This window comes from Pygoscelis adeliae, unplaced genomic scaffold, assembly GCF_000699105.1.
Source record: "Pygoscelis adeliae isolate BGI_AS28 unplaced genomic scaffold, ASM69910v1 Scaffold85, whole genome shotgun sequence".
In the NCBI taxonomy this organism is placed as follows: domain Eukaryota; kingdom Metazoa; phylum Chordata; class Aves; order Sphenisciformes; family Spheniscidae; genus Pygoscelis; species Pygoscelis adeliae.
The window spans coordinates 344563-354803 of NW_008824900.1; the positions used below are offsets into that span (position 1 = coordinate 344563).

The 10241-nt window shown below is 54.4% G+C and overlaps 2 protein-coding genes across 3 annotated transcripts in view; one reads left to right on the forward strand and one right to left on the reverse strand.

Moving 5' to 3' along the window:
- Positions 1 to 1364: 1364 nt before the first annotated feature.
- CDIP1 (cell death-inducing p53 target 1) overlaps positions 1365 to 10241 on the reverse strand; it is a 26884-nt gene continuing 18007 nt past the window's right edge. The window contains exon 5 of the mRNA XM_009324796.1: positions 1365 to 1374. The gene's annotated coding sequence lies outside the window, so the exon portion shown is untranslated. The remainder of the gene's footprint in view (positions 1375 to 10241) is intronic.
- HMOX2 (heme oxygenase (decycling) 2) lies at positions 4459 to 9334 on the forward strand. Of its 2 annotated transcripts, none has more exons than XM_009324680.1 (5): positions 4459 to 4561; positions 6073 to 6190; positions 7006 to 7497; positions 8498 to 8618; positions 8699 to 9334. In XM_009324680.1, exons 1-5 carry the CDS (start codon positions 4479 to 4481, stop codon positions 8824 to 8826), a joined length of 942 nt encoding a protein of 313 aa, XP_009322955.1. In that variant the 5' UTR covers positions 4459 to 4478; the 3' UTR covers positions 8827 to 9334. The 2 variants fall into 2 exon arrangements, with proteins under 2 accessions (XP_009322955.1, XP_009322956.1); XM_009324681.1 differs by having other exon boundaries at positions 8702 to 8964.

The window sequence follows — 10241 nt, forward strand, 5'->3', positions numbered from 1 at the left end:
GAGCTTGGAGATGTGGGCATGGTGGTGTTGGGTTGATGGTTGGACTCGATGATCTTGGAGGTCTCTTCCAACCTTAATGATTCTATGATTCTATGAAGGCCTCTGAGGCCTGTCGTGTCCCTGCTTTTCCATTGTTGGGTGAAACAAATGTCTTATTCAAGCCTCGCAGTGCCTAGCGCTTGTACACAGCGCTGCGTTACATACATCAGCCGTAAGTGCCTGTCACTGGCCCCGCTTGGGGTGTCCCAGGCACAGCTGACTGCATTCCAGGACAGGCAGGGCCAGCGCTGGCTCTCCCCCGAGCCGAGGCTGTTTGATATATTCATGTGTGCCTGTCGCACTGCGCTCTTCCTCCCCCCAGATCTAACCCCGACTGACCTGCCCCTTGCGCTGTTCTAGCCAGTGTGAGAAAATAGACTCCTGATGCACTGCCTGACGCAAGGGCCGCTTACCAAAGTGCGGAACTGGACAAGATCTGTGAACTCGCCAGGAGTTTGTCTCCTCGGTCAATTTGTTGAGGTGCTGGACTACAGCTCTGGGGGACAGAAGTAGCGTTTGCGCGGGCACTGCTAGAAGTGTCTTAGACTTGAATTATTGCCTAAATTTAGGCTGTGTCCAGGTGAAGTCTTAAACCTACCTGGGATCAGGTAATGTAGTAACTTGTTCTGTGAGGCTCCATTTCCAGCAGCAGCCAGTGCCAAATACCTCCCCAGAGGGAGGAGGAGACATGAAGCTCTCCCGATGTGATTGCCGGGTTACCTCTGTGATGACTCTTCAAGCCGCTGCGCCTGGGGTTCTGGGGTTTGTATCTGCTGCAGCGATGCTTGGGTAGGTCCAGCCACACTCTGCTGCTTGTTAAAGCAAGGGTGTAAGCCCCGCGTGTGGGGAAATACCTTGAAGTTGCATGCTAGCTGAACAGCAAACGTGAACTCTGTAGTGCCTGGGTGGTTGTGAGTTATTAAACTTCTCCTGAGGGTGCCCAAGCAAAGCCAGGACTTCCAGTCCTGCTTCCCTGCAGCAGCAGCGTCTACTTCCTTCAAAAGGCATGGGATTGTTGGGATTAAGTGTCTTCCTGCCCTGAGGAGAACGGCTGTGCGTCTTGAGTGTGAAGCTTGCTGTGGAAATGTGTGTAGGGGCAAACTAATTGCTGGCTAGATGAGATAGGGATGTTTTCTCGGAGGGTTTGAACGCCATTATTGGCAAAGAAATGTTTGGAGTGCTGCGGTGTTCTGTACCAAACCTTCTCCCTGCTCTCTAGCCCTGCTATCCCGACTCTTGTGGCTGTTGGATTTCTCCCAAGCAGCCTGCTGTCAGGGCACCGGGAAGGTATGTGTTTACCCTGAACATCAGCCAGGGTCTTGATGAGCAGAGCTCCTCGTAGCAAATGGAACGACGTTCCAGCCTCTGCAGCGGAGGTAGGGCAGCTGCTTGAACCTCCCTCTCGGCGTGTGGGACACTGCCTCTTTCAGAGGAGCAGAATGCCCCGAGAAACCAGGGCTCTGACCAGTGACCGTGTTGTGGGCTTTCAGTTGCCAGTTTTTGATAGAAGTGACGTTGTGTGGTGGTAAGAGAGAGACAATGATTTTGACTTCCCTTCCTCCCAGTTCTCATGCAATACCCTAATACTGAAAAGGACAGGGGTTTGATTTGTGCTGACTTGTCTCTTGAATTCATGGCTTATCGGGGAGGCGTCTATACCAGAGACAGTATCAGGAAAAATCTGGGCTTCCCGTACGTGTACTGTCCTCACCTCGGACTAAAGAGACTGGTGTCATCACTGCCCTGCGTATTGCTATGGAGATGAACGTGTCAGACTGAGCCTCTACAAAAAAAGCTGTGGGAGATACAAGTCTGAGAGTGCACCAAAGTCCTTAAATAACTTTTTGCATGCTAACCCCTTCTTCCGACAGCAGACAGTGCTATTGGAACAATAATTCACTGTTCTGGTCAGTTGTGCTTCTCCAACACTAGTAACAGGCTTGGGTAAAGGCTTCCGAGACCCCATCAGATGCCCCCTGTGTAGCATGGAGAGCAAAGTTTCAGTGTTGGTGAGCGCTGCTAAACACGAGTGTGCTGCGAGGCGTGGGTGTGGAGGGAGGCTCTAACCAGTAAGTTAGCAGACCTGACTTGTACAATGATGATCTCGGGAGCCATGCCGGGTACGTCTGCCCATTGGGAGCATTGAACCATTGCTGCTCTTAACTGCTAGTTTCTGAGGCTTGATCTGGTGTGTTCCTTTGGGTTGGATTTAACGTCAACCTTCAGGCCTCTTCCAAGGGATGAGCGGTGCTGAAGTGCTCTTTGCAGCTCTGCTCTCACCTGCTGCTTGGTACCGGTGGCTGTTGCAGGCCTGGCAGTGCGCAGGGGCAGCACGCCCTACCTCCAGGACTCTGGCTTTCTGGAAGTATAAGATAAATCGGAACCAGTTTGTCTAGTTTAACTTTGGGATCTGCATTTCTTGAGCAGTGCCTGGCCTGAAATTAGCAGGGTGTCATCAGAACTTGTGCGTCTGTATTGGCAGGAGGCTGGCTGCGCTGTGCCGTGAGGCAAGCAGGCTGTTCCCCTCTGTGCCCATGACAGGCTCCTGGCTGAGCCCGGGCAGGTTATTTGCCTCTTTGCTTTAGTTTCCCTTCCCCGCGGTGGGCGTTTCCCGATGTTTGAAGCTGAAGCTGTGTGAAGAGTGAAGGTAGGTCCCGTTTGCTGACTTGGCGTGAACATGCTTGCTGTCTAGTGAGTGATCAAATAGACAATACAGCACCTGAACCTGGTTTCCTCAAATATCTCTGAGCCCTTGTGCTGGTGTGCCTTTCTGCCCCAGCTGCATCATCCTGCCCTAAACTTCTCTGTCCTAGGGGTGGGGACGCTGTGCCGTGCCCTGTCCTGCGGGTCAGGGCCATGGGGACGTAGGACTGCCACCCCTAATGACTTCTGCTGCTGCGCTGGGCTAGCTGGCATCACGAAGTAATGCGTTTTGGTCAGTCCTCCCCTTGGGGAAGGCTCTGTCCCGGTGAGCCCAAAGGCTGGTGTGATTCACAGGGGAAACCTGCACCCTGGTGATGCGTCCTCCAAACCGAGTGCTGCGCCCGAGCCGGGGGGCCTTGCTGTGCTGCACCCGGGGATGGGTGCTCAGACCCAGCTCCCAGCGCTCCTGGCCGAGTCCTGTGCCGGAGTGTGGAGGGCAGCGAGAGTGGCTGTAAAACAGAGCTTAGAAACTTGGGGGTGAGGAATGGGAGGGCAGTTAATTTGTAACTGGTGTGCTTCGTGTGAGCCAGCAACTGATGTGCTGGTCCTGGTCCTGTGCTAATGAGCTTGGCAAGCTCGCAGCTGCTTGTCTGCTGTTCTCCCAGCCCCCGGCATGGGCCAAGCAGCGAGCCTGCGGATGCAGCCCACCGAGGGGGACTGAACTGAAGTGGGGGAGCATGAGGGATGGCTCTCTTACAGTGAGTGCCTTCCGAAGGGCCAGCGAGCAGCTTAGTTCCTTGCTCGTCTGGCAAGGCTGCCTGTAAGGTGGTGGTGCTGCTCTGCCCAAAGCCGATTACAGGTCCATTTTATCAATGAGGTGGCTGGATTTCTGCTTAACAGGGGTGCTCAACCAGGTGTAAGCCAGGTGTCTTGCTCCTGCTTCTGGGTTAGTCTTGTGCATCCTGCTACATCCGAGGAGATTTTTTTTTCCTTTTGCAAAAGAGGAGGGAGAACCCAGTTACTTCTGGGGTTTGAAGTAAACCCTGCTGGGCAGGAGAGGAGTGTGTGAATGGTAGCAGTGGCTAGCTGCAGCTTACTCTGTTCAGAGGGCGGCCACTTTGACTCTTCATGGAGTACAGCCCAGGAAAGACAGAGCAGTAAAATCTGCCCCTGCTTTGGAAGTTCCTCTTCATATGCTCCGTCGCAAGGAAGACTTGTTTCCCCTGTGAGCTGTCTGACCTCAGAGCTTAGCTGGCCTAATTCACCACTGCTTTCCTCCAGGGGAGGCTCTGTACTGCTGTGGAAACGAAGTAGCTTGTTCTTCCTCCTGACTGAAGGAGAGGTGCTTCCCTTTCCAGAGTCTAACATTGGATGAGATATTTGGTAGCGCCAGTGGAAAGCAGCTCGCTCACAATTTCAGTGCAGGTTGCTAACGTGGCATCAATGCTCTGATCATCTTCAGCCAGGAACCATCCTGAAGTGGGAAACCTAATGCAGGCTGCTTGCTGTGTTGTAGGCCTCCTCTGAGGTTAATACTTTGTGAACTGGGTGTTAGTGTTGAGGTTCACCTGAGGTAGCTGAACTGAACAAGCAAGCCTGCTTCCTTGAAAGTGCCTGGTGTGCCAGGGGAAATGGCCGGTGGCTGCCCCTCACCGCCCTGCGTGGTGGAGCAGCTCAGAGGCTCCTTGCTAGACTGCTCAGCATTTCATACCCATCCCTTTGCTAAGGCAGCTTCCCTCTAAAACCCCTCCCCAATTTTGCCTTTCAGATTGTCTCATCTCCAGCACTGACCAGCAATGCCATCAGCTATGGAGGGCTCGGAGGGGGGAGAAGAAGGGGAAATCCTGCGCTATGAGGAAACAGAAGATGACAATGTCAGGTGAGTCTTGTCTCACAACATGGCACAGACACAGTCTTGGGCAAGGCAGGAGGCCTTCCAGGTAAAGGAATGATCTTTCTCCTCATCTGAAAAGGAGTGAGGGACTCCAGTAGGTGATTAATCAAATATATGTGCAGTAAAATCTGTTTAATCAAACTGTACTGGAAGGGTGGAAGGGATGGGAAGGAGCGATCTGGCTAGGCTGACAACAAGCAGTTATTTTTTTAGTCTCTACTATCAAACTCACATTTCAGAAATGCTTTGACCATTAGGCAGTTGTGTTTGTGCCTTCCTGGCCAAGGTGAGCCAGTTTTCCGTGGCTTGCTGGACAGTCTCATGTGATAGCAGCTTCTTGTTTTGAAAGATGACTCTAGAGGTGAACTCTGCTCCAGTGAGCTGCCTCTCTTGCCTTTGCAGAATACCCACTGGTCTAGGCAAGAATATTTTCTTGGAGGGTAGTTTAAAAAACAAATTCACACGCATGCTCTAAAAGCCAAGGCTTCAGACTTGGAAAATGGGAAGGGTGAATAGGGTGCTTCCCAGAATACCTAGATAGGCTGGTTGACTTCTCTTTGACTTGACAGGCTCAGTTTCATGAGAAGTTAATGCTACCTGGCTCTCCCGGCACATCCAGGCCTCGTCTAGCCTGCTGGCTGCAGTGTTCAGCCACTCAGTGGGTCTGGAGTGTTCAAAGTCTGTCTCTCTTAGAGCTAACAGAACACGCCATCTGCAGCAAACTAGTCATAAAAACTGTAAGGTGTGCTTTGGCATAATTTTGAGTGAGTGTAGGTGTTGATAACTCTGTACCAAACTCCAGGTAGGTGCAGTGGCTGTAACCTAAAATCACAGATTTATGTTTGGTTTTTTTTTTTTAGAAAGACAACTTGTGGAAACCTGCAAAAGCAGTATAATTCAGGATAAATAAATTTTTTAAGGGTGTTCTTGCCCTGTTTTGCCATTCAGCTCTCATCTCTTCTCCAGCAGTTAATACCCAAGTTGGAAAAGCTAGGGTCCTGCCTCTGCATGCATCTGCTCTTAGCTGAGCCTTTCTCCTTCTCCAGAGTGACCACGGAGGACACCACCAAGGCTCCTGTGCCCTTTAGCCTGCCCTGGTAGTTGCTCTTCATATGCTCAAGGCCTCCTTTTGTAGTATTGTTGGGGCTCACATGGATGGAGAAGCAAAAGTAATGGTGCAAGGATCAGAGGATCCTTGGCAATTGCTTCAGCATCCTGGGTCTGAGCCCCCGGTAAGCCCCAGCCCTCCCAGAATGGCAAGTCTGGTTGGCACACGGGCGCCCGCGTCTGCGGAAGGAGCCTCTGGCTGCTGCCACCCTGCTGCTGCCTCCCGGTGCTGCCAGCCTGTGGGGCTGGCCTGAGGGATCCCACCTTGTACCTTCTCCAAACTGGGCCTGAGATGGTAGGAGTGGGGGGATCCCTCCAAACACAGCAGGGACAAACTCATTACTGCGCGTGGAAGTGGGGTGAAAGGAGCTCTCCCTGTTTGCCTGCAGTCCCACCGACCTTTCAGAGCTGCTGAAGGAGGGGACTAAGGAATCCCACGACCGTGCGGAGAACACTCAGTTTGTCAAAGACTTCCTGAAAGGACGGATCAAGAAGGAGCTCTTCAAGGTGAGTGCTGCTCTGCTCCCGTGGCAGAGAAGCTCTTTGACATACCCAGTGACAGATGCAGACTCTGAGGCAGAGCCCCACAGCTCTGTGTGTAGGGGATGGAAAGGAATCCAGTTTCTACGTGGTGTAGTCAAAACTACAGGAGGGCCCTTGTCCAGGACTTCTGCCTGGTGTATCCTACGGCTGGGACCCAGGGGGGCGAGGAGCGTGCTGGCCCAGCACAGGTTTGATTCGGTGAAATGCTGGGCTTCTGGCCACGCATCTGCTGGCCGCTCAAGGCAGGTGTGGCTGCAGCACAGATACTGGTGGCATTAGGCTGTTCAGGAGCGAAATCCTGGTGAGATTACAGCACTTATGCCATCCTCTGAAGACTAGGCTGTTTTCCAGAGACTTCAGGTTGGATTGCTTGCTCTTCTGTAAGAGCAAGGGGTCTGGGCAGCACTGTCTGATCCTGAAGGTCTTGGCATATACAGGCGTCTCCTGTAGCACAAGGCTGTTGGTGCTAGCTGTACCTTTTGGGTGAAGTTTGTCCCTGTGCCTTGCTCTCAAGGTGACAGGAGGCCCAGAGCACACAGCTCTCAACGTTTGATTAATTCTTAGCTCGTGCTCTGTAGGCATTGTTATGAACGTAGAGAAGAGCCTCTGATCCTTCAAGTGGTACGTGCCTGGTACGGGCTCTCCAGGCTGGTTTTGTGTCAAGCCTGGGGGGTTTCCTCCCTGTTTACCCCAACTCCACGAAGGGGGGGCGGTAGTCACAAGGTGTGATGTGCCAATCTAGCGAATGGCTTCTGACACTAGCTGTGCTTTGTCCGTAGCTGGCCACCGTGGCACTTTACTTCACGTACTCTGCGCTGGAAGAGGAAATGGATCGCAACAAGGACAACCCAGTCTTTGCTCCTCTGTATTTCCCCCTAGAGCTTCACCGGAGAGAAGCATTGGTCAAAGACCTGAAATATTTCTATGGAGAAGACTGGAAGGAGAAGATCCAGTGTTCAGAGGCAACTCAGCACTATGTGGACAGAATCCATCACGTGGGACAGCACGAGCCAGAGCTGCTAGTGGCTCACGCTTACACACGCTACATGGGGGACCTCTCAGGTGGCCAAGTGCTAAAGAAGGTAGCCCAGAGGGCCCTGAAGTTACCCACTACTGAGGAAGGGATCCAATTCTACATGTTTGACAACATTTCCAACGCGCAGCAGTTCAAGCAGCTCTACAGAGCGAGGATGAATGCGCTGGAGTTGGACAAGAACACCAAGGAAAGGATCGTGGAAGAGGCCAACCGAGCCTTCAGATTTAACATGCAGGTACTAAATCCCTTGAGCCCCTGTATGTGTAGGTGCTGCTGCTTTTGGGTCTGGACCAGCTCTTAGGCCCAGGTTAATTCAGACTGCTCATCCAGGCAGTGGTTTGGGTCTGAGACCGCCAGAGCCCCTCCTTCTCGGAGGGATTCTAGTTTGAATAGCTCTTCTGCGAGCTTCTGGAGACGTGGCTGGTGCTGGGTAGGAATTCCACCCATACTCCAACGCCACGGCCGAGCCTTTGATTAGGGCAAAATTAAGATGACTTCGCTACAAGATTCCCGTGGGCTGTGTGGCTCTGAAGCAGCGGGAGGAGCAGAGCTCTCGCTCCGAGACAGCCTCAAACGGCTTGAGCATATTGCACCACACTGGTGCATTCATCTCCTGTCTCACGTCTGACATGTTGCCCAAAGGTGTCTGTAGCCTCTTGCTCCTTCCCATAGTCTTTGCCTTTCATAAAACCTGACTGAGCTGCCACTTGCCCCAGGGGGATGAACGTAGTCTTAGCTACTGGATGGAAGCTTTAATCTCTGCCTGTAGCAGGTCGGTGTGGTTTAAGCTGGCCAGAAAGGCGGTGGGATGTGGTTGGCTCCTTTGTCAGGATCCTTACGGAAACCCCTGGCAGCAGAGCTGGAGGGGCTGCCTGAGCACTGCACCAACAGGAGGAGTGATCCCCAGGGAGGGTCCGCAGCAGGGAGGGGGGAGCGCCGAGGCACGAACCCACCCGCAGCGGGCTGGGAGGCGGACAGCGGGGTGATGCTGCATCTGTCTCGCTCCTGGGTCTGACTTGACGCTCTTGGAACGGGCTGTGCCTCCTCAGAGCCGTAGCACGTGCCAGTTGTCACCACAGGTCTGCCTGCAAGGCGCTCCGAAATGAGTAGCCCGTGCTGTCTTTGGGGGGAGGGAGGCAGGAGTGGCTCTCGCCTGTTCTCCCGATCGTTCCAGGGGTCCGGGTGAAAGCTGCCTGGCTCTGCCTGCTTCACGTACTCTCTGTGACCACTTGCAGGTATTTGATGAACTGGATAAGCTTGGCAGGTCGCTGACAGAAGAAGCCCAAGACGGAGGCTTTCCAGTCCACGGTGGAAAAGGAGACCTACGCAAATGCCCTTACTATGCAGACAAACTGGGTAGGTCGTGGGCAACGACAGAGCTGCCGCACGCGTGCGGCGCAAGACTCGCAGCGCTAACGGTGCTTTCTGTGTTCTAGCAGGCAAGGCAGGGCCCGGCTGCCCCTATCAAGCTGCCGCGGCCCTGGCAAAGCAGCCCCTAGTGCAGCTGATCCTGGCGGCCTGCGTCGCTGTGGCAGCAGGAGCTGCAGCGTGGTACCTCATGTGATGCGGAGAGCGGCGCGTGGCTCTAAATGGTGGCGAGGGGAGAGACGCGCCCCGTCCTTCTTCAAACTGTTCCCTTGCTGGTGGTGAGTTGACTGCAGGGTAGAAGTAAGAAAATAAACAAGAATCCTGCGGGACTGTCAAAGACTCTTGCACACCAGTAATGCAAGCACTGTAATGTAATGTCTTTAGCTGACTAGCGTACAGGACTGATCCGCTGTGAGGATTCCACTTCAGCACTGCCCTACCCAGGCTGGGGCAGCTTTTAAGTCTAGAGATGTCTTGTCCTGTACTGGCAAAGGCTTCACATGCTTGGCTTTTCATCTCCTTCCCGGGGAGCAGTCGCTGGAGACAGTTTCCTGCCCTGGGCTGCGACCCTAGAAGGTGTCATCGGTCTTCTCAGTCAAGAGCACTCGCTTTCCTACCCTGAGAAACTGATGTGTCAGTCGTGCTCCAGTGGCTGTGCCATGGGGCCGTTAGCTGGAAGTGGGGTGTCCTGGGGCACCAAGCCTAACTCGGGTTGGAGGAAGCTCCCTGGGGGTGGGGACAGGACCAGGTACGTGGGTGGGGGTGTGAAGGCAGTCAAGAGCACTCGCTTTCCTACCCTGAGAAACTGATGTGTCAGTCGTGCTCCAGTGGCTGTGCCATGGGGCCATTAGCTGGAAGTGGGGTGTCCTGGGGCACCAAGCCTAACTCGGGTTGGAGGAAGCTCCCTGGGGGTGGGGACAGGACCAGGTACGTGGGTGGGGGTGTGAAGGTGACAAACGTGTATTGTTCAACATTGGGGTCGGGGGTTGGGTGGTTGGTTTGGGTTTTTGCCTTGACTGGAATAAAAAGTTGCAATGCTGTAGCTGGGGAGAGCCCAACGCGCCTCACGGGGAGAGTGAGTGAACTGGGCCACGAGGTGTGGGTCTGTGTGGGGGAGGTCAAGGGGGAGGAGCGGAGGGGGTACAGACTCCCAGGCTGTTGTACTTGTCTCTTTCTGACTCGTGCAGTCCCGGAGATGCTCCTGCCCTTGCCCCCCCCCCCGTCCCTGCTGCCTCCCCTTGGCTTTCCCCCAGCTCCTGGGGGGAGGGGACCCACTGCCCCTGCTCTGAGGGCACAGCCAGGCGCTGCGGGGGCCTGGGCCTTTCCCCGGGTGAGGGGGCTCCTGCTCTGCCGGGGGCGATGCTTCCCTGGAGGCAGGGGAGGTGCTCTGGGGTCACACAGCTGCCCCTCGCTCTCTGGTTGCTGGTGCTGTTCTGGGCCTCAGGAAGGACCTGGGTCTGGTGACAGAGGTACCCCTCTGCCTTCCTCCAGCCCAGTCTTGGGGGGCGTTTCCCCCCTTCAGCTTGGGCACAAGGAGAGGGGCTGCCTGTGTGGCAGGGCTGAGGAAGCCCCAGCTGCAGCTGAGGGGGGGGGAGGGGAAACTCCCCGTTC

What these genes read in the sequence shown, in the direction of transcription:
- HMOX2 (XM_009324680.1), top strand. Translation starts at nt 4,479, where the DNA reads ATGCCATCAGCTATGGAGGGCTCGGAGGGGGGAGAAGAAGGGGAAATC. An exon ending in TCAAGAAGGAGCTCTTCAAG is followed by an intron (nt 6,191 to 7,005) that starts GTGAGTGCTGCT and finishes CTTTGTCCGTAG; the next exon opens with CTGGCCACCGTGGCACTTTA. An exon ending in TTACTATGCAGACAAACTGG is followed by an intron (nt 8,619 to 8,698) that starts GTAGGTCGTGGG and finishes TCTGTGTTCTAG; the next exon opens with CAGGCAAGGCAGGGCCCGGC.